General features: G+C 37.9%; 2 protein-coding genes across 3 annotated transcripts in view; one reads left to right on the top strand and one right to left on the bottom strand.

Annotated features, from left to right (window-relative positions):
• Nucleotides 1–22,671, top strand: part of MUS81_1 (Crossover junction endonuclease mus81) — a 71,122-nt gene that overhangs the window by 26,800 nt on the left and 21,651 nt on the right. Inside the window, exons 1-7 of one of the 2 annotated variants that reach the window (XM_051215586.1) lie at nt 3,636–4,026; nt 4,318–4,503; nt 10,267–10,381; nt 10,431–10,673; nt 19,039–19,284; nt 21,538–21,620; nt 22,419–22,498. In XM_051215586.1, coding sequence (XP_051066114.1) covers nt 4,430–4,503; nt 10,267–10,381; nt 10,431–10,673; nt 19,039–19,284; nt 21,538–21,620; nt 22,419–22,498 — 841 coding nt within the window. In that variant the 5' untranslated portion in view covers nt 3,636–4,026; nt 4,318–4,429. Of the gene's footprint in view, nt 1–3,635; nt 4,027–4,317; nt 4,504–10,266; nt 10,382–10,430; nt 10,674–19,038; nt 19,285–21,537; nt 21,621–22,418; nt 22,499–22,671 lie in introns of those variants that run through there. The other variant, XM_051215581.1, reaches the window with a different exon arrangement.
• Nucleotides 10,288–14,039, bottom strand: MS3_00007324 (uncharacterized protein). Its single transcript, XM_012945185.2, has 2 exons — nt 14,005–14,039; nt 10,288–11,996 (listed from the first exon to the last, which is right to left on the bottom strand). The coding sequence occupies exon 2, from the start codon at nt 11,848–11,850 to the stop codon at nt 10,681–10,683; it is 1,170 nt and encodes a 389-aa protein (XP_012800639.1). The 5' UTR covers nt 11,851–11,996; nt 14,005–14,039; the 3' UTR covers nt 10,288–10,680.

Here is a 22,671-nt window from a genome sequence, read left to right as displayed (position 1 = left end):
TTACTTCAGACAAAAAACACTGTAAACGCCACAGACACCACACAAACTGAGGTTTGTAACTAATTTTTGTATATTATTCAATAATGACCAGCCATATTCGGTAAATCGTTGCTTTGTGAACCTTGATTTCATGCGTATCCCAATTGGGTGACTTGGACGCTTCGATAGACTTAACAGTTCTCTCTTTTTGTTCAAACTAGTTTGAATCCTCTCAGTAACGAACTTTGGTCTGAATTTGGTTCTGTTAATGTGGCCTGACAAGACCAAAGATCGGGAAAGTGATGTACAATACAGACAGTTTAAAGGAAATAGATTATCCGACTGCTGAAAATATTCTTCCTTCTGCCTGTTAGGTAAATTCATTTACTTCTTTAAATCTTGTTTTTTACATTATGAAACGAAACCACAGAGATAGTTTTTATACGCTTCCGCCCAATTCTGTAGACATTTATCCTGTTCTATACCCTTCTCAATGCATATATTCCGGTTAGATAACCATAATTCAAACTATTATCACTTAAAGCTTTGGATCATTGCCTTACACAAAGACATTGTTTCGTAACCGCCTGATAGGCTTATAAGATTGCAATTAAAGAAATAGCGTGTACCAGCAGCATACGAAACTGAGCACTGCGCGAGATATGATAATTTACCTACGAATAAACCTTATTAAGTCAAAAGGAGGGATAGTGGAGTTACTGACCAGCAAGCATTGATGTTGACGGCAAAGAATTCAATCCACGGTTTGATCGACCCAATCTCCTGCTCGAAACCAGTCTTAGGTTCTGAGCGTTCACTCTTATTGATTTTGCGAAAGATAACTGACTTACCACAGCTTTAAATTTCACTGCCACTTTAAAGGGAGGTTGAGTTTTCCTTAATACGTTATGTCCTTTCTTGTTCTTGATGTGTACACTTTAACAAACTTTCGTTGGAGTGGCGACCACAGTCGCATTAAACTCACCGCGGGATTCTGGGAGATAACGGACGAGTTATGGAGTCAGTTTTTTCCTGACAGAAACAGGCCTAGCCTTGTTTTCTTATGTGTTTCCTGCCGAATACAATTTAGATAATATGTGACAGAGTAAACTTCATTTCTTGTAGTTTTATTTGGGACAGACCGCTTTGAAGTCGGTTTTTCCTCCTTTGATCCAAGTGAGTCAACCGTTTCTGACCTTATTTGAGGTGACATCACATCAATCTATCTATCGATAGAGTGAGTACTGTCCGACGTGTCTGGCCCTCGTCTGCTACTACGCTTTTGGCAGCATTCATCTTTGAAATGACTTAGGTTAAAAAGCTGTGTGCGTTCGAGCAATACTGCCGCCAAAACAGCACGCAGCCATTTTTACTGAACTTTTGGAAAGCCGCGGGCGTTAGATTCGTGCAAACTTCACAATACCATCTCTTTTCACTCGTCGCACTGTATGACAGTCTCAAAAAGGTGTCACAGCTTGTGCGTCGGCAACTACTTTTCCCACACTGTGTTACGTCCTACGTTTTCCTCGCTTCCGTTATTAAAAGCCGTATATCGATCTACTTGCAAATTTAAAACAAAATACCCATACATCATACCGGATACACCATGTCAAAATATTGTTTTTCCTACTTTACATTCAGGAACGAACTAATCGTCTGAGGAATTCATACTAATGGTCACTTGGGAAGAAACGTGAACTCATCGGAAATACTCATGAAACACTTGCAGCGGTAAATAAATCCCACAAATAAATGGCTCTGTAAGTTTTCGACATTGGACGCTGACCACATGTTTTAATGGACTTACCTAGCTGAAGGCGCTCGGTCATGCATCCGCACCAGATCACGAGTGGGAACGCCGTGCTCGAAAACCCCTGCAATCGCATGTCAGATTAGATCAGACGATCCTCGATATATTGATAGTCTATCAAATATATTTTCGAACCTCCTCGTTTCTGTCGTTTGATTTCACTTGGTGGGTACGACTCATATTAGAATGTGTTACTGGTTAAAGCGTTGTCAAGCTCTGAATACCTGTGGCATCTTCACACATTAACTTTACTGATGACGGTTTCGTTTGCAAGTCCACAGGACTTTCCGAAGTGAACCTAAGCGCTGACTTGGTGTTCCGGAGACTGCAGCACTTAGGATTAGACATTTCTCCTGGCCCGAATATGGTCCATTCCGCCATACTGAGGGAAGCAGCCTCAATCTTGGCAACGCCGCTTAGCGTGATGTTCTCACACTCGCTAAGTCGAGGAAAACTACCGGAAAATTGGAGGCTGGCTCACATCACACCAATTTTCAAAGGTGGTCGACGCAATGAACCTTCAAGTTATCGGCCGGTGGCTCTTCTGTCATTACCTTCAAAACTCATGGAGTCCCTGATATGCGACGGTTTAAACGACTATCTACTGTCCTTAAATTTCTTCTCACCCCAACAGCATGGTTTCAGGAAGGGTTACTCTTGTATAACCAACCCGCTGACTGCGGTTGACAGATGGACAAGCATCCTCGATCGCAAGGGAAAGGTTGATATCATCTACATAGATTTCTCAAAAGCTTTTGATAAGGTTAACCATACATGTCTTATCAATAAGCTCAGACGATTGAGTATCAGACCACCTCTAATCGATTGGCTCACTTCATACCTGAAAAATCAACATTTTAAGGTCAGGGTTAATTTCACTTTATCTCGGGCTATGGAATGTCCTAGTGGGGTCCTCCAGGGCTCAGTACTAGGACCTCTTCTCTTCTTGATCCACATAAATGATCTTCCTCAGCAGGTATTCTCAGACTTATTACTTTTTGCCGACGACGCTAAACTTTGGAGAGATACGCAACCAAGACGATATACAGGCACTTCAGGAGGATCTGACTCGACTTCAAAGTTGAGCAGACGATAACGGACTTACCTTTAACACTTCAAAGTGTAAATTGGTCCATATGCGACATGTTGCAGACTGCAGTTACAACTTAGGAAACTCCTGTCTAGTAGTATCCCAAGTCTAAAAAGATTTAGGAGTCCTGGTGCCCTATGATTTAAAGTCTTATGCTAACTGTGACGAAAATGCCTTCCGAGCAAACCTTGCACTGGTTATGTTGTGGCGCATTTTTGGTCAGTTTGACGTAAGAACTTTCCTTATAATCTTCAATAGTTTTATCCGTCCCCATTTAGAGCACGGAAACAGAGTATTTCCTTCCTCACTCCAGAAGGACAAGGTCACTTTGGAGCGTATCCAACGGCGAGCCACGAAATTAGTTCGAGAACTCAAATTTAAACCTTACGAAGAGCGCCTCCATTCACTTAACCTTTACCCATTAGAGTATAGACGTCTTAGAGGTGACCTTATGATGGCTTACAGTATCCTTAAAACTTCTGGACATCATCTCAAGCACCTACTTAAGCTTAGTTCGAATAATAAACTAAGAGGTAACACCCAGAAATTGGAAACATGACATAGCAGAACGGACTGTAGACACAACTTCTACTCCTTAAGAGTTGTCAAATGCTGGAATTCGCTGCCGGCAGAGCTAGTACAAGCGGCTTCTCAGGAGTCCTTTAAGAGGCAACTTGATCTATTCTTAAGGACTAAGGATAGTATCGCACTATGATTTATTAATTTCTTTCCCTGTTTTATTGTTAACATACCTAGGTTCCTGCCTGGAGGATTTGGTGATCCCCTGCTATTAGACACGGAAGCCTGTTAAGCGAAAGCTCCTTCTATTCCGTCCACAACCATTTGAACCATTCGAACCATTTAAACCATTTGAATTAATCAACTACAATGGAAAAACAAACTTGTTAAACTTCACCAGGAGATTAATGTCTTAAACAGCATTTGTAAATACAAAGAAAGAACGTTGCTCAAACACAGCTAAAAGTTATTCTTTTTGTTCGTTTACATTGAATCATGAAGATTGTTTGAATGCTTCACCGAGTAGTTCAAGGTCTGGTCTCGGCCTTTTGCATTTGCGAAAATTCCGCCTGAAATAAAGTTTCTGCTTTATTTATTAAAACTTCAATAAGATGAACACACTGGCAAAGTAAGTTTTACCCATGTTTTAAGTTTTACTCAGTCCGCATCGACGGGTTTATGGTTTAACAGACGAACTAATTATATTCAAGATATGCCTTGGTTTTTCTGAGTTCATCCGTCCAAGCTATATACATAGCTTAAGGTGTTATAGCGTTCAAGCTGATGTTAGTTAATGACATAAACGTGGACTCGTACTACACACTTCCAACCTAAACTCTATTCGGAATCCCTTAATAAGTTTGTTATCCTATTAAAACCTAGCTGGGTTAATACCTATTATGTAAATTTGTTTTTAAAGGTCACTTCAGTATGTCTTCAATAACGTCCCCAAATCATGGTCTCACTGAACTTTCAAAGTAAACAGGACGGTAAGAAATGGGACATTCCTCAAGATAAATCGGTTTGAATATATGGAAAATACACCAAACTGTCTGGTTTCCTGGATTTTTCACACAAATAACTGGACATTAAACCACTCGTTGAGGTAAGGGGTCTCATTCGTTGATCCAAAAGAAAAGTCGATAGTCGTCTGGGCTAGTAACTTTTGTAGTTTCCTCGTGAAGTTTTTATCCTTAAAGACAACTAAAGTGAGGGTGTTGTTCACAAAAATCTTATTAAGTAATTTATAGACTCATGAAATCTATTCTAGTCCTTTCGTATGACGAGAAGAATAGACTTAGTTTTTCTAGTCCCGCATCAAACTACAGCTTTGTGATTCCAGAAATCAACTTAGTTGTCGTTCTATAAAGCTCTTCCAATCGGAGTTATTCTCTTCCGGATCCCCACCGCCCGAAAATCTTCAATTCTAAGGTCCTTTTCCCACGCATCTATTCATAGTCGTAATTTTTCAGATTCACGCCATTTCACACGGTCATTGTGTGACAGGTACTTCCTTTAAGTTTATTTCGTTTTCACAGTATTGGATACCTTTTATTCAGAGATTTAAATATCACCTTCGATAGCTTGGTTTGATTGTCTTTTAAGTCTGTCCGGCTACCTAGTTTATAAACATTTGGCAGGGTAACTCCAAAGATATCTAGAAGCATTAGTTCGCTAGGTAGACCTTTTATTAACTTAACTTCGTGCTTAAAACGAGTTTCGGCCTCAGGACTTTCATTCTCCTTGACTCTATAAAATTCATTTATTTAAACATTGGTACAATGAGGCACCAAGTTTATATGCACCACACTTCGTCATTTGATTTGTGTGAGTACCAACGTACTGCCGGGCGCCCAAATCGAGGCACGTAATTTTCTTAGGGGGCCACTCCCCGGGCCTTTAGCCCAAAGGTCTAATCCAAAAGGTAGCAGAGCAACGTTAGAAAATGCAGTCCCATGGTAACTGGTGACCAATAGGTTCATACGCCATTTTTTCTCTCGGGATTCTGGGGCCTATGTACACCATTGGTTTGATATCAGGGTTTTCCAACTCCCCTAGGTGTATCCTCTGTATCTACCATCCCAGTTAAAACGCCTGACATACGAGCAATGTTTCGAAGACACCTATGATCAAATGCTAGTAACTAACGAATATCCTCTACTATTACCGGCCATGTTTCACTGCCATAAAGTAGGACGGAACGAACTGCTGCGCAGTAAACACGTCCTTTGGTTGATAGACGGATATCTCGCGTACACCATAAATGACGCAAGCTGGTAAAAGCTAGTCGAGCCTTCTGTATCCGTGCTGAGATTTCGTCACACACCAGACCACAAGGGCTGATGAGACTTCCAAGATAAGTGAATCGATCGACACGCTCAATTACTTCACTCCCTATCATTAGTTCGGGTGTCAATGAAACCCAATCCTGAAGCAACATTTTGCATTTCGAGGGGGAGAATCGCATTCCGAACATGCTTGCATTGTTGCTTAGAGTGGTCAGAAGACTGCATTTTGTCAGCGTCTTCACCAAATAGAACTATGTCATCAGCATATTCTAAGTCAGAAAGTGAATCTTCCGTTAGAAGTTCAACCCCTGTAAATTTAGATGAGAAAAGTGTTATGTCTAAAAGTACGTCGACGACAAAGTTGAACAAGAATGGAGAGAGTGGGAAGCCCTGACGAACACCACTTGAGGTAATCAATTCTGATGACAGTTCGCCATAAGCTCTCACTCTACCAGTTGTGTTCGAGTAGAGAGCCTTTACAAGGTTAATGTACTTCTTTGATCCTCCTTTCAATGACAAACACTGCCATAGAACCTCACGATCAACAGAGTCGAATGCTGCCTTAAGGTCGAGAAATACTACAATTGTGGGGCGTCTAAACGTGTGTCTGTGTTCTAAGACCTGACGTAGTGTGAATATGTGGTCTATACAACCACGTCCAGGTCGAAAACCAGCCTGATTTTCTCTAGTCTGCTCTTCACGAGCTTTAGTTAGGCGTCGAAGTATTATTGAAGCCAATATTTCAGACACTATATTAGTCAAACTGATTCCCCTGTGATTGTCACAAGAGGACTTTTGTCCTTTCTTAAAAACTGGCACAATCAGTGATTGAGACCAGTCAGATGGGATTACGTCCAGTTCCCAAATTCTACCTAAGACCCCAGTTAATCTCACTGCTAATACTGGACCACCATCCTTAAAAATCTCAGGAGTAAACCTGTCAGAGCCTGCTGCTCTCTCTCGTTTCAGATTTTTTATGGCTTTTTCAACTTCGTAAAGAGTCGGAGGACCTACACTAACTTGCCATTCAGGTTGACTAGAGATCGTGGGAAACCGAAGTGTGGCTGAAGGCCAGTTGAACTGATCCCTAAAGCTTCCTGCCCATCGATCCAGTCTCCTGAATTGAGAATGTATAATATGTCCATCTTTTTCTGTGATGGTTTCGCTAACAGTCGGGTTCCTAATTCCAGTTTCCTTAACAAGTCTGAACAGTTGTCTGCTATTACCTATTGCTGTTGTCTTTTCCACCTCTCTTGCTTTCGCTACCCACCACTATCCACGATCATTGCGTAGACTTCTTGTCAGCTTGCCCTTAAGCTGACTCCACTCTTCATTATGTTCAGAACCAGATGGAATGAGTTTTCGAGCATCTCTCAGTGTGGTAGATGCTGCTGAGATCCAGTGTTTCTCCCTAACCTTATGGTTTACCGTACTAGCAGACATCACTGCTGTTTCCACAGCTTTTCGGATATCATTCCATGCTGCCTCGGGGTGGGCATCACATACATGGCTGCCTAACTGTTTTTCTGGTTGTTCTTCAAATATACTCTTAGCTTGACCATCATTAATTAGGGTCCTAAGAGGTTTCCTTGCAGCGTCTTTCCTACGTCCAGTAAGACGCAAACAAATACGCTCTCGCACTTGAGCATGATCCGAACCTAAGCATGTGCTCCAGAATTAGCGACAGTCTTCTATCGAGTCTCTCCATCGGTGGCTGATAGCGATGTGATCTATTTGGGTCCAACGTTGGGACGAATTAGGGGGTCTCCATGTTAAAAGATGTTTTTCCTTATGTTTAAAGTTAGTATTTGCAAGGAACAGGCGGTTATCTGAGCATAGCTGCAACAGACGGTCGCCATTATCTGTTCTTTGAGCCACGACACCATAAGATCCACCCAGGTGTCTCTCCTTTTCGCTTAGTTTACCTACTTGAGCATTAAAGTCACCGGCCACTATTACTACATCAGAGCACCTGGCTTTTCGGAGTAGGTCGGAAAGCTTTCTGTAAAACTCATCTTTTACATCATCTGAGCTGCAGTCGGTGGGAGAATAGGCAGAGACGACGAAGAGGCAACGACGAGTGTCCCTATCTTTTCGGATCCCTACTGTTCCGTTTAGTTGGATAGCACACAAACGACTGTCTACTGGGATCCACTCTAAGAGAGCTAGTTCTACCCTAGGACTCAGTGCTGTACCTATGTCGGCGAGGCCACGAGAAGCAGCATCGGGGCTTCCAGATACACGAAGCGTAAATCGAGTTGGTTCGTTACTTTGACATGGTAAGGTCAAATGAATGACGCTACTCGGATCCTGTATGCGCGCTTCGGAGACGCGCGAGATTCTAAAGTTCTAGCTAAGTAAGGCTGTTGTCCTATCTGGCACAGTGTTCGAATGTTAAGAGCTCCTACGTGTAGTTTAGAGTGTGGTTTCAGGAGACCAGGAATAACGTTCCGCGCACTCGAATCGTTTGCCCTAGCGATGCGAGGTGATAAAGGGATGTGAGAATGGTTAATCGTAGAGATAAGATATTTATTTGGAGGTGTACGAGGGATTTGAACGTGACCGACTTGGTCTCGTGTGCTTCTAACAGCCATCTCGTTGTATCCAAGCATCCCTGCTGGAACAACCATATGCATGCGGGCCTACTATACCTTTTAAGAGCTGCAGGTGTTAAATTAGTGCAAACTTCGTGGTACCACCCTTTGCACCCATCACACTGCATATCACTATCCACTAAGTATTCATAATTTGAGTGTTGACAATTACTTCTTTTACACTATCCAGTCATCACCTAAAGATTTTCATGTAACTTTGAAGAAAAAAGGCTAAAACGAATAACTAAAGTATTTGGGCAAAAAGTTAAAAGAAAAGGAGTCATGAACTGTTAAGTTCAAAAAGTGAAATTAACAGAAAAACTGTGGCACCCAATAGAATTCCGAAGGTAAAAAGTCTCTTTTGATAAAAGGACGATACTCTTTGTAATACTTTGAATGAAACTAATCCATATAAAGTGAAACAGTAGCCTTGATACTTAATAAATGGTCAAGGCATAATATAAACCGAAGGACATCAGTAGTCGAATCGGACATAATAGAAGTTAAGTTTTGTAGAACCGTATGCACGTTTGCGACTCTGTTCACAAGATTATCACATTTTCATCTAAAGGATCTTTTTCCTTCTGGAACTTGTTTTAAGCACGACGTTGGGTTACCAAAAGCTCTACTTAACGAATTAATGCCTCTAGATAGTTTTGACGTTACCCTGCTAAAGGTTTATAAACTAGGTAGCTAGATAGAATTAAAGGAAAACTCAACATAGGAAGTAGATGGCTTAGCGTAAATTTGAACGGAAAGTAAACTATTTAGTGCAAAATCCGAAACATTCCCAGAGAAATGTCTAGTAGGAAATTCTTACTGTTTCTCCCTGATAGGCGACAAACCGAACATTTGGCGCGTTTCCCCTTTATTCATACCAGGGTATTGCCTCCATTCCCCCCTATTGATCTCGATTATCGTTTTTTCTGTTTGCTTGGCTATTTACTCATTGACCATTACGTTTTATGAAAATTAGGGATAATGTATGGTTATGCAGTGTGCACATCCGTTTGCAATATTTTTAATTAAAGGCCATATCATTTAGTTGTAGTTAGTAAGGATATGTGTTTGAAGGAGATGTGAGGAATCCCTTGTGTCGACACAATCTTTTTTCAATGTATCTGCTTCTCAAAATGCAGGTTTTCCTTAATCGACTTTTGAAGTTAAACATCAGTAGTAAGTTGTTAGGCAGTTGATCCTAAACTCGTTAGTGCTTTTTCATTTTCTGTTCTTCCAGGGAAACGAAAAAACGGGAAATAAAGTTGAACCCTAGAAAAGTGAAGGAAAAAACGGTGTGAACAAAGAAACAATATCTATTTTCCCTTCTTCGAAGTATTATATACTTGGAATATTCTTGACTTCAGTGGGAAGTGGTGTTCTACAGGGTTTTCCGCTTTCCTCATTCTTATTTAACCTTCTCATAGACACTTTTGAAGAACTAAGCCATGTATACAAGTTCAGAATAATGGATAGATTATAGGTGATTATCGTAACCAATGATTAGAGACTTCGGGTGGAATAGCTTAGAATCATTCGTAATGGTGTAAGCGCATTCACCCTTTGCCTTCCCTTAGGTCCTAACTTTTCAAATTACCTAACAAAATTATTTTATTAGACATATCCACATTTTCTTGAGTCTTATCTTCAATGCCTAATCTTTTCGATTACCACTAATACTGTTACTACCTATGCTAGTGCTCTAGGATTTTTACTGACAACTTTATCTCGCTGTACTAATGAGGTATGGCAACTTGAACTGATGTACATGTTTACCAGGTTCTACGTTATATTTACGTAGAATTTATCACCAATGTTTCAGGTTGATATCAATCTACTGATCAGTGTACCTTTATGTCAAATCTTACACAATCTCATCCAGTTATTTGTTTACTTTAAAATTTATAAATACTCTATGTTTTCCCAAAGATTAAAAATCACAAACTTTATTTAGCATACATAACTCATCCAATATACTTTATATCATAGTCGGAAAAAGAAAAAGATTGATGGTGGACCAAATCTTTTATTTCAAAGTTGGATAACCGAAGCTATGGAAAATGCATTTGTCAAAGATGCCAAATCATACTATGCTTACAGAAAGGTAGGACAATATTAATTTGATTTATGAACTTTGTTATTTTCTTTTCTAGGCTCTTTCTTCACTTAAAAAATACCCACTATTGTTACAAAGTGGAAAAGAATGTAAAATTTTAGAAGGTTTTGGAGCAAAACTATGTGATTTCTTAGATGAGAAATTAAATAATTACGCTGAAGATTTGCAGTTATCAGCAATAGAAGCGCTACATTATGGTAATAAAAATATAAAGGAATCAATAATGTCATCGATTATAACTGCAACTACAACAAAGTGTTGTAAGATAAACCAGTTGCCAGTGAGTTTTACACTAGATCAAATTCAAATGCATGATTTTGGTTCTCGTTAGAAGTTGCATATTTACCTTTCATTTGTTTAATATTTAAATCAGTAAAAGGTGTTTGTTGAATACTTGTATCAGAGAATTTAAACTGTTTCTTTTGTTTTTTAATACATGCATGTGTTATAAGAATCAGACTTACAATTAGAATAGTTGGCAAACCAAACATAATTCCTAATATCCAATGACGTGGATAACAAATGATGTGAACGTTTGCATAGTCAAGGTTTGGCGCTGTCATTGTTTCTACAGTATAGTCAATTACGTAACTTTTCGGAGATGACGTTATTTTGCATAGAGTTGCTGTTGTACCATCACAAATGACTGGATCACAAGGGTTAGGTGCCCAACGCGTACGCACTAAATCAATATATCCGCTTCCTACTGTTGATGGTTCGCTTAAATGATATGTATAATTGACTATCGATGCAGATGTTCTCATTATTAAAGTGTACATATCATTTTGTTCAACTGTTATTTGTTGTCTATTCTCTACATCTGTCTGTAGAATATACCATGCACAGCATTTTTCATATCCTCTCTTGTATGAACTAGTTTTGATCCATCGTTGCATAGATTCTTCACCTTTAAGAATGATTATTTGTGTTGGGTGAGAAAAATTATGTGCATAAATTGAATCACCATTATTAAGCCGAAGGTGGGTAAACGCTGGAAAACTCCAGTTACGTATAACTAAACTGTAATTCTGTAATGGTCCATAGTGAGGTGATATAGGTGTTGTCCAAACACGAATTTTTAATTTATTCGATTGGATTTCTAAATGATTACAAGTCAATGAGCGTAATTCATGTATATTCATTAGAAATCCATTTGTTGGCTCACCAATAAGTATTTGATCACCTTTAGTTAACGTTATATCAATCGGTCCTAATGCATAATGCGTAAATGCTAATGCACTGACACAAGATCCAAGTGATAAACAAATGCAAAGTAATAATATGCGACATATTCTTGATAATCGTCTTTTCATCATTACTGCTATGTTGATAATAATCAAAGGAATTATTGTTACCAAACCAACAATCATAAATACGAAAATATAATTTTTATATAATGGTTCTTTGACACTTTGTTCATTAATGTTTGATGTGATTGTATCGTCAGAATTATCCATTGTTTTTTTATGGTAAATATGGGAAATATTTGTTTTGATGAGAAAAGAAACGATATACTTTTAAGTGTTTTTTTCCAAATATGGTCTAAATGGTTAATTCCATAGAAAATGGTTCGAATAGATAAAGATTATTCCTTGTAGAATAACTGTAAAGGAAAAATTAGCAAAGCCATACTTTCATCCTCCTTAAAATAGTCAATTTTCCAAAAAGTCTATAGCTAACAGTATTAAGTCATACGGGCGATAAATCAGTTGGGTAAATAACTGAGCCCTGGCTTTTTGGTTGAGATTTACCAATGAACAGGTGCACGTATCTGTCTCCTAGCCTGTAATACTACCTCACTAAACGGGGTTTGAGCCTGCGACTTATTTGAACGCCATAACCACTGAGCTATTGCTCTCTCATCCATTGAGTTCAAATCTCGTTCCATCTACTGGGTCTAGATACCTGGGCGGTACCACTAACCTTAGTATCTAAAGTGTGGTTAAAGTTAGGTTATGTAAAGAGTATGCTAGAACTACACTTTTATCACAACTATGAGAAAATTTCTTATTATGATCAGGTTTTACAATGTGTATAACTGACTTTTAATCATACCGAATAGTACTTCGTTTTGTAAGCTAAAGAGTAGCTTAGAACTTCCGATTAATTACTGTTACCTTAGGTACCTATTAAGTGCTACGTTATTCCATAATATTAAAAATTTACAACTAATATTAACCATCACAAACTGTCATGAAATTCAACAATCTTTATAAACCCCTTCAGTAACTAACACTACTGATGTTAGTTAATTCACGTCGAAGATAGTAAAATACTTATAAATCGTGAGTCTGTTTTAAAACGTCTATTTTCGTGACTGAACAAAACATAACTTGGTGTAACTAATCGGTAAGATATCTAAAATTCCTCTCTTTGAATCATATTACTAACTATACATTTAAGTATTCTAATTTGTATATCATTGTATGCATCTACTTCTAATTGTCTTTTAGCTAATAACATATTCTAGGTTTTCTTCGCAAATAGTGTCTCTGTATATAAGTAAAGCTTTATTCCGGTTTTATTTTGGTGACTTAACTTACTCATAAGATGTACATTTGAAACCTATTAATTTTACTTATTTTGAATTTCACATATCTGTATTTGTTAAAGTTTTCAATTATTGAGTTGGAGATATGTGACGTTGCTCAAAATTGGTTTTAATAGCTAAAATACATGTAATTCTTGTCTTCTTCTAGATCTTGAGTTCCAAAATTGTCTGACATTTTGTCTTACGGATTCTTTCTTTCTCTCTTACTACTACTGATACTATTACTCCCTCCACTATTTTGGTATTGGATTTCATAATCTAATTTCGCTATGCTAATATGGTGTATCATTTTGGTCAAATACGCATATATAGCTAATGGTCAGGGCGTTGTACTTTCGCCCGCTTATTCCCAGATTTGAACCCCACCCCACCTACTTCTGTCTGGGTAACCGGGTAGTATCATTAGCCTTCACATTTGGTGTTGCTCATACCGAGGTACCTGGTGAATGAGTTAATTAAAAACTTATAATTATGTACCCTGTTTATGACTGAATTACTAAGTTATTCTTTTATCTACAATAGTCTGCATAATGATAATAATGATCTAAATTGCAATTTTGATCCCAGATTAATATATAAGTTAGTATTAACAATGAAGCGAAACCCCTCATTGATAGTATTGGGTGATGGTCATGATTATATCATCATTTGGTTTGAAGTCAAGAATTTGAACCAATAGGTCTTAACTAAATGATCTTAAGATACCGTGGTTTTATCGCTAGACTTAGTGCTGTGGTGAAGTTAGTCCCAATCTAGGACAAAACGCCAGTGCAGTCCTCCTGGATTTTCACTGACACTATAACTGTCATCATTCTGTGATAAAACCTTGGGTCAAATTTCTATGAATCTCCTCTACTAGAGTAATACCAATACAGCAATTCAGTAGCAATGTAGAATTTCACTCCATTGCCTAGGTACTACATCGGTATGTTGTGAAACTACACAACTAAACTGTGACCAATTTAGCTGAATTTAAGAGCATGAAACAACAATAATTGAAAGTCACAGTCCAACATACTTAACCCTTAAATATAAGTTTATGAATAGTTCATTGACTTACATTTTATTTCACCTCATTTAGATGAGTTATTTCCGATAAACTTTTTAATGGCATATTTATAGTGTTTATGCTTTTATTTATACATATGTTGCATCGAATCTTTTCGCTCATTGGATATCACTTCTTGTTAACCTTTCTTTGTTCTGCATCATACATTACAAAATTATTATTGCATAGTAATGAGCGTCCATACGAGTATAAAATGCAGATATGAAAGGATGTAAAGTTGTAATCGATATCAATTAGCATTTTGGTCATTCACTTCATAGTCTTTGGATATATTTTTTAACGTTGCTATTCATTTAATTGTAAAGCACATAGAAATTGATTGGAACTAACTTAAGTTCACTAAACGGCTGTATTTAATAAAAGTAGAGAAAAAATATCAGTGTTTCATACAGAATAGGTAGATTGTGGCCAGTAGTGGAATCCCTTACACTCCTTTTGTCCTATTTCGAGCCTGTCAGTTAGATTTACCTGCATCCCAGTGTTGATCGAGACTTGTATCGCCCCAAACACAACGCATCATCCATTGATCTATTGCGAAATAATTTAAATCCCTTCTAATATTAATATAAAAAACAGTTGTTTGGATACAAAAATTATAAACTATTGAGTTTTATAAATTCAAATCCAATTTCAAATCGCTTGGTTTGCGTAACCAAGTTGTATTTTAAACCGCTGTAGGAAGTGTTGTCTGGTTCCGTGTTTGTAAAAATAAATAACTGGCTACTAAGTTGTTAAATATGCCCCATTCTACTGCTGAACTCCGCCTGTAGCTCTTCTAGAGTTATTACCGGTCCCAAGTAGCTACGGAAATGAGGAGATACAAATTGACGGTGCTGGAATTAGCGAAACCCATTGGATCGAACCCGGACAACAAAGGTTAGGTTCGGGAGAAATGCTTCTGTACTCTGGTCACGAAGAAGGAAATGGTCCAACACTCAGGGAGTTGCTGTCATGCTGTTCAAAGAAAGCATGTAATGCACATGTAGGATGGGAATCTCATGGATCCAGGATCGTCTAAGCATCTTTCAAAACAAAAAAGGTGGGAATCACAATGAATGTTATCCAATATTATACACCCACCAATGATGGCAACGACGACGATAAAGATCCATCTTACGAGATACTGTAGCCAAGCGTAGAGACGTTCCCAGTAAAGGACCTGACCATCCTGATAGGTCATCTAGATGCCACGGTCGGAATTTACAACACCGGGTATGGAGATGTCATAGGACGATATGGACTGGGAGAAAGAAACGAGAGTGGCGGGAGATTCGCAAATCTATGTGCATTCAACAAACTGGTTATAAGTTGCAAAATATTACCCCACAAACACACACACAAAGCTTCATTTGTCTTACTAGATTACACTACAGAGAACCAGACGGATCATATCTGTATCACTAAAGAATTCAGGAGGACAATGAGAGACGTGAGAACCAGGAGAGGAGCTGACATAACTTCAGATCACCACCTGGTTGTGACTGAGATGAAACTGAAACTAAAGAAACACTGGAAACACTGGTGGAACAGCATTATAAAAGTTCAGTACAGACTTCCTTCGAGATACTGACAAACAACCAATTCATGGTAGCCTTCAACAGTAGGTTCCATGCCTTACATGGTCTACTAAAAGAAGAAGAAATTACTATGGAGGGAAATCGGATAAGTATCAAAGAAGCACTAATTTCAACGTGTCAGGAGGTGCTGGGACTCGAAAAGGAATGGATCTCTATTGAAACCCTGGACAAGAAAGGAAGTACAAAAAGACAGCAGAGAAAGTCAAGGCACAAGCCGAGTACATTGAAGCAAACAAGCAAGTGAAGAAGAGCATTAAAGCGGACAAGCAGAAATACGTGAAAGAACTAGCGACGACTGCGGAAAAAGCTTCCAGAGAAGGAAATATGAAACAGCTTTATGATACAACGAAGAAACTAACAGGGTGATATAGTAAACCAAAGAGACCGGCCAAGGACAAAGAAGGCAGGCCAATCACTGAAATTCAAGAACAGCGGAACAGATGGGTGGAACATTTCAAGGAACCCTTGAATAGGCTAACTCCATTGAATCCAGCGGACATGGAAGCAGCACCCACAGACCTTCCATTATATGTCACTCCAACAACGATTGAAGGAACCAGGATGGTCACCAGACAAATGAAGTGCGGGAAAGCAGCAGGACCTGACAATATACCAGCTGAAGCTCTGAAGTCAGATATAGAAGTAACTGAAAGTATGCTTCATGCTCTATTCAGGAAGATTTTGGGGGAAACACAATTGCCTTTGAACTGGAAAGAAGGACACTTCATCAGGATACCAAAGTAAGAGGATCTGAGCAAATGTGAAAACTACAGAGGTATCACACTACTGTCAGTACCAGGAAAGTTTTTCAACAGAATATTGCTGATCCGGATGAAAAACTCAGTGGGCGCCCGTCTTCGAAATCAGGCTGGATTCCGTGAGGATCAATCGTGTACAGACCAAATCGCGACACTAAGGGTTATCGTTGAACAATCAGTTGAGTGGAACTCGTCACTATACATAAACTTCATTGATTATGAAAAAGCGTTTGTCAGTGTAGATAGGAGAACATTATAGAAACTTCTTCGACACTATGGAGTTCCTGAGAAGATTGTCATCACTATCCGGAACTCATACGACGGACTACAGTGCAAGGTCGTGCATGGAGGACAGCTGACAGATTCATTGCAAGTGAAGTTCGGGGTCAGACAATGCTGCTTACTCTCCCTCTTTCTCTTTTTACTGTTGGTCGACTGGTTTATGAAGACCCTTCAAATCTGACGATAAGCACGGAATACAATGGACATTCAATTAGAAGATTTGGACTTCACAGATGACCTAGCTCTTCTATCCCATACAGACGAACAAATGCAGATGAAGACAGCTAGTGTAGCAGAAGCCTTTGGAGCAATGGGTTTCAACATACACAAAGGAATGAGTAAGATCTTCAAATACAACACGAAGAACACCTACCCAATCACATTTGATGGAGAAGCTCTGGAAGATGTGGAATCTCCCATGTACCTGGTCGGCATCGTCGATGAACGTAGAAGATCTAATGCAGACGTAAATGTGAAGATTGGCAACCCAAGGGCCGCATTCCTACATATGAAGAACATATGAGACTCAAAACAACTGTCAACCAATATAAAAGTCACAATCTTTTATATGAATTTCAATACATTCCTACTGTACAGAGCTGAAATATGGATAATAACTACACAACGATCATCAAAACGTACTAGTATTTATAAACAGTTGTCTACACAAGATAATCAATGTCCGTTGGCCGGATATCACCTGCAACAGCCTACTGTAGGAGTAAAAAAAACCAGTTTTCAGCTGACAAAGAAACTAGAAAAAGACGTTGGAAATGGATAGGATATACATTACGGAAATCACGAAACTGCATTATGAGACAAGCCCTAACTTGGAATCCTGAAGGGAAGAGGAAAAGAGGAGGACCAAAGAACACACTGCTCCGAGAATTGGAAGCAGACATGAAAAGGAATAATAGCGACTGGGAAGGACAGCCCATGACGGGGTTGGATGAGGAATGCTTGTGGTTGGCCTATGCTCTTCCATGAGGGGTAACAAACTTAAGTAATTTTACCGCCAATCTACATACGTTTTGTAAAGAAAGATTGTATTCTAATGGCTTATTTTTCTGTTATTTCTCTTCTGTAATTAATATATCTCTTTCCACATTAGTAAGCTAATAATAGTATTCTAAGCGTTACACTGCTCATTGTCTCTATATTTTTTCTGATAGGTCTTTTTACCACCCTTGGATAAAAGGACCTAAAAATAACAATCTCGATATTTAGTTATGATCATTCGGTAACCTGTATCTTGACTTTGTCGGTTCTAGTTTTGATTGTTTATCAGTCCCTTTTGAATTTTCCGAAATATTTTGGGCCCTTTTTGTTCGAAGAAATTTCTTATTAGGAAACATCATCAATTTAGGTTGGAAATTTTTTTATTCTCGTTTCTATTTCTCTTCATAGTACTGCGTCTCGTGTAATATTTTGTAACGTTTTTTTATTTGATTCATTTAAATAAATACCAATTTGCTGCTTTATTTGCATTTTGAACTCCAACGAATATCTCTGCTTAATCTGAATACCACCATACATATTTTGCAGTTGTAGTTAACAAAAACATAAATGTATGTAACCTGATATAATTGCTTAATTCTTACTCGTTATTTGGAAGCGTTTGCTTACACATAAGCATTGAATTTAATCCACTTTATCTCAAGTCTCTGACCGATTAACCTAGGAACTATGAATTATAAGTTTACAGTTCTTTGTAAACTGAATAAACTATAAACCATCGACTTCATGATTCAATACCAGTTCTTAGCCTAACCAGTATCAGGTTTTTACATAGTAGCCTTTATTAAAAACCTGTTGTTTTGGTCAAATTAGACGCTCGCAACATACTCTCCGATAAACTTGGTATAATTTTATCAGCCAGTTTGCTTTGACTGAGTTTATTCGCTCACCGACAGCATCATAACATCTCGATGATAAAATCAGTAGGAAGAGATACTATGTTGTGTATCTCTAATGTCCTTATTTTATGTCAGAACTGTATGGTAAGTCCTGTTGTCTACTCGTTCCATAATTTACGTATAACTATATCTTTCTTGTCATTTTGTCAGTATCATTCAAAGATATTTAACCTAGATTTTCGTGTCCGTCCCGAAATATAATCGGTAACCAGTTCATATTGATTGATATAAACACTCGGATAACTAAAAAAAAGTATTAATTACCATTCCCTTCATAGACTTTAGTCATATTTTGGTAGAAAAAAGAAACATTTGCCAGACATATTTGTCTTTTCTTTTTGAATCTATTTCACTAAGTGATAATCTTGAGAATTGTTTGATTTCATGTTAATTCAAACAGATGAAATGATTATTCAAATTTTTCTACATGTTTGTTTCAAAAATTATTTTCATTTAATCGTTTTTCTTATCTTTTTCTCACAATAAAAACAGACTGAAAAAGATGTCCTTCTAAAAGAACTCAACATTAATTCAACTGACAATGATATAACTCTCCCAAACCTCATACAAACAAATGCAACTCATGATAATGTCACCTCTGAGATAATAAACAATGAAAATTTGATTTCCCAATATTCAGTCTGTGCAAAAAAGATTCTGGAAGTAATTAGAAGTTCGAAGCATCCTTCAGGGTGTAGTATGTGTGAATTATCAGCATATTTTCGAAATCATGAACAAGTAAGTTCTCTATTTGTTGTAAATATGTATATGTCACAACGTGGAACCTGTACTTATACACATCGGTTCAAGTTACCATACCTCACTAGTAAAGAAGTTTTCAGGCCGAATGGCAGAATAGTAGAGGTAGTGATAGTATCAGTGACAACAAGAAAGATTAGGCATCGAACGTATGACTCGAAAAGAAATTATAAATTAGCGAAATAAAAACAAAAACGTTATGAGGAATTTAGTGTATCAATATTTAGGGAAAAACAAGGAATGGATGCACCTTCGCCATTGCAGACGATTTTGAGCCATATCATTCTGAGTCTAGCTATTAGTTACGATAATCACACGGACCCCAACCACGTAGTCTGTACCCATTAACATGGCTAAGTTCAATTGTCAGTGAATTCATCAATTGATGCCATGTTTTGGTTTGGTCGCCCCTAGCTTTTTTCTGGCCTGTTTCTGCACCAGAAAATATACCCTGTCGAGGTAGGGAGTGGCTAGGCATGTGCAACACATGTCCCGACCACTTTACTTGATAATATACTAACTCATCAATCGATTTGCCGTCCTTACTTAGTGCCCTATTCCTAACCCAGGTATTGCTTACTCTGTGGTCCTAAATTACACCAGCGATGCTCCAAAAACACATATGGTTGAATACCAGTAACCTACAAATATCCTCTATTCTCAATTTCCATGTTTCACATCCATAAAATAGAAGGGAGAGAACTACTGAGCAGTAGTCTCCGTTTAGTTGGCAGACGGATATCTTGCCTACCCCACAAGTGACGCAAGTTGGCGAAAGTCAGCCGAGTAAATCGGTGCCTTTACTTAGCCATGCTGGGAGGTGTTCACGTACACGAAAATGTAAACTTCCGGAAGTCCGACCAATATAACTTGCTCCACAAAAGCAGTCAAATTGCTAAATACAGAATGAGATGGCCACTTTAGATAATTAATATTTTGGTGTCGGTGTCACTTTTGGGCGCGTAGAAAACACTAGTAGTTTTCCGGCGTTGGATGTTATTTGTGTTGTTCTACGTAATCTCTGAATCAGTATTATTATCTCTTATTGAATTTATTTAACTTTATATATAATTTAGTCTTCCACTAAACATTTGATCGAATTTGTAATTGTATTATTGTTTCGCTCATCCTATCTGACCCATATTTATTCTGATCATTACTAATATAACAGTTTCATTCAGCGTATAGACGTATTCAAGTTAACACTTCATATTAGTCATCTCAACAACAATAATATGTGTTATTTAACAAACAATCCTAAATCCACATGCTACGACTTCAAACGATGCAATTCACCTTAAACCTGGGCACTTTTTGGATTGTTCATTTGGACACATTATTGTAGAACCTGAAGAGAATATGTTGAAAAGAATATTCTCCGTCCATATTAAGCTGATTTATCGATAGTAGCCAATTCTATTCCCTGGCGGATTCGACCTCGTGTCACCCAGCTTCACAGTCAGAGACGTTACCACTGAGCTATCCGAGCCGCGACTGACCTCCTGTAGGACTGAGATGTAATCACAACTGATTGATCACTGGGTGGTGATCAATGTCATGTTTGTCTAGTCCTTATTAGTGCAGATCGAATGGTATCGATCATGTGACACGAGATTGAATCCGCCGGGGGGCACCAGTTCCCTCAAGAATACAGGTACACCTTGCTGACGAGTGCCAAGTAGCACGAAACCCTGGTCCAGGGTTTCCTATTGACTACCTCCAACCACCATCTAATCTCAATATATAGTGCCCGCAGTGTCGAGTCACCTAGACTGGTGGCCACATTGCAACATAATCGATAGCATTCGATCTGCACTAATAAGGACTAGACAAGCATGACATTGATCACCACCCAGTGATCAATCAATTGTGATTACTCAGTTACTATATTAGATTTTCCTCGTTTTTGAAATGATGGAGAAGATTTGTAGCTCAGATGGATGGTTTTGGTGGAGTTTTGTTCACTGAGTTGAATGGCTTGGTCATGGAGCTTTCGTCGTTCTCCTGAACGATATCATCAGCACAAACTTCAAGTAGAAGTGAAGTGTCCGAATTTCTTCACATATGACTCCCATCTTGACCTGTGGACCTCGATCTTAATTGGTTATTGTTTACCTTCAACCTGTCATTGTTTACTTCTTTATTTTGACTGTAAGCTCCCTTTAATCTGATTCTTAATCCTACATTTCCTCGTTTTCATTCAGTTCTTCCTCTTTTTCTCTATTCTTATAGATTGATCCACAATTAATTCAATGTGAAATTGATAAGTTGATTAATATGAAGATTGTACAGTATGTTAATAACTCACCACCAAGGTAAGATATTTTCAGTTTAGTTTTGAATTATTTCTTTTTTATAAATCCAAGAATTTATAGTTGTTTGGTAGATATACAAGTCTATAGAAGGATGAGGAAGATTGCATCTTAAAGTGATTCGAGATTTCAAATATTAAATGAGGTTGCGTAATAATGGGGGGTTCGAGAACAATTGGAGAACAAATAATAACCCCCTGATTATTACGCAACCTCATTTGATATTTGAAATCAGCAATTGTTGATTACTTATTCCACTGTATAACAGACCTGTTTTAGAACTATAAATTCTGAGTTCGTACTAAAAATGTTTGTTTTACTCATACTGTTTACCTTTAAGTGATAATCAATAAGAGATATAGTCGTCGGTGTAGATCCAATTCTGTTAGTATATCAATTCGGTGTTGGTTAGTGGTTAACTCATTTGGATCTCAGTCACTAGTAATAGGTCAAACATGGATTCTATCTTTCTTAATTCCATATGGGCGGCTAGATAACATCACGTTTCATAGAAACAATACAGTTCCATACATGAGCATCTAAAAACGTAATTGATAAACGAATTCTCTTTTTTAATTTGTAAACTGAGTTGTCTGCACATCAAGTCGAGTAATCATCTCATTAAAATTTTCTGGACATAAAATACTCATACTGTCAGTGACACTTTCAAGTTGTCTAAACTTAACTCACAGTTTCAAATGTGTTTCACTGATAAATATCAATGGTCACAATACGTTTATGCAAGCTTCCTTGTCGATTTTTTGTTTCACATGCATTTGATCTCATTTGCCCTATATTCAGGTTGAAAATAACAGATGTTGGATCAAACTTATCTACTTCAATGTGCTCTAAATCAGAAATAGCACAAAAAGAAACTGACTGTAAGTTTTACAATTTCATTGTAACTATTTAATACCTTACAATTTAGTAATGATTGTTTTCCAGCAGTCTTTCCTGTGATATATATATATATATATAATTGGATGTTTTAAATAATTTTTCAGCAATTTTTGAATAGGCGGTAAGTTGGTCACTTGTGATTTATAAAAGTTTT

This window comes from Schistosoma haematobium, chromosome 4, assembly GCF_000699445.3.
Source record: "Schistosoma haematobium chromosome 4, whole genome shotgun sequence".
Taxonomy (NCBI): domain Eukaryota; kingdom Metazoa; phylum Platyhelminthes; class Trematoda; order Strigeidida; family Schistosomatidae; genus Schistosoma; species Schistosoma haematobium.
Note: the sequence above shows the minus strand (reverse complement) of the source record. Positions and strands in the feature narration are given on the sequence as shown.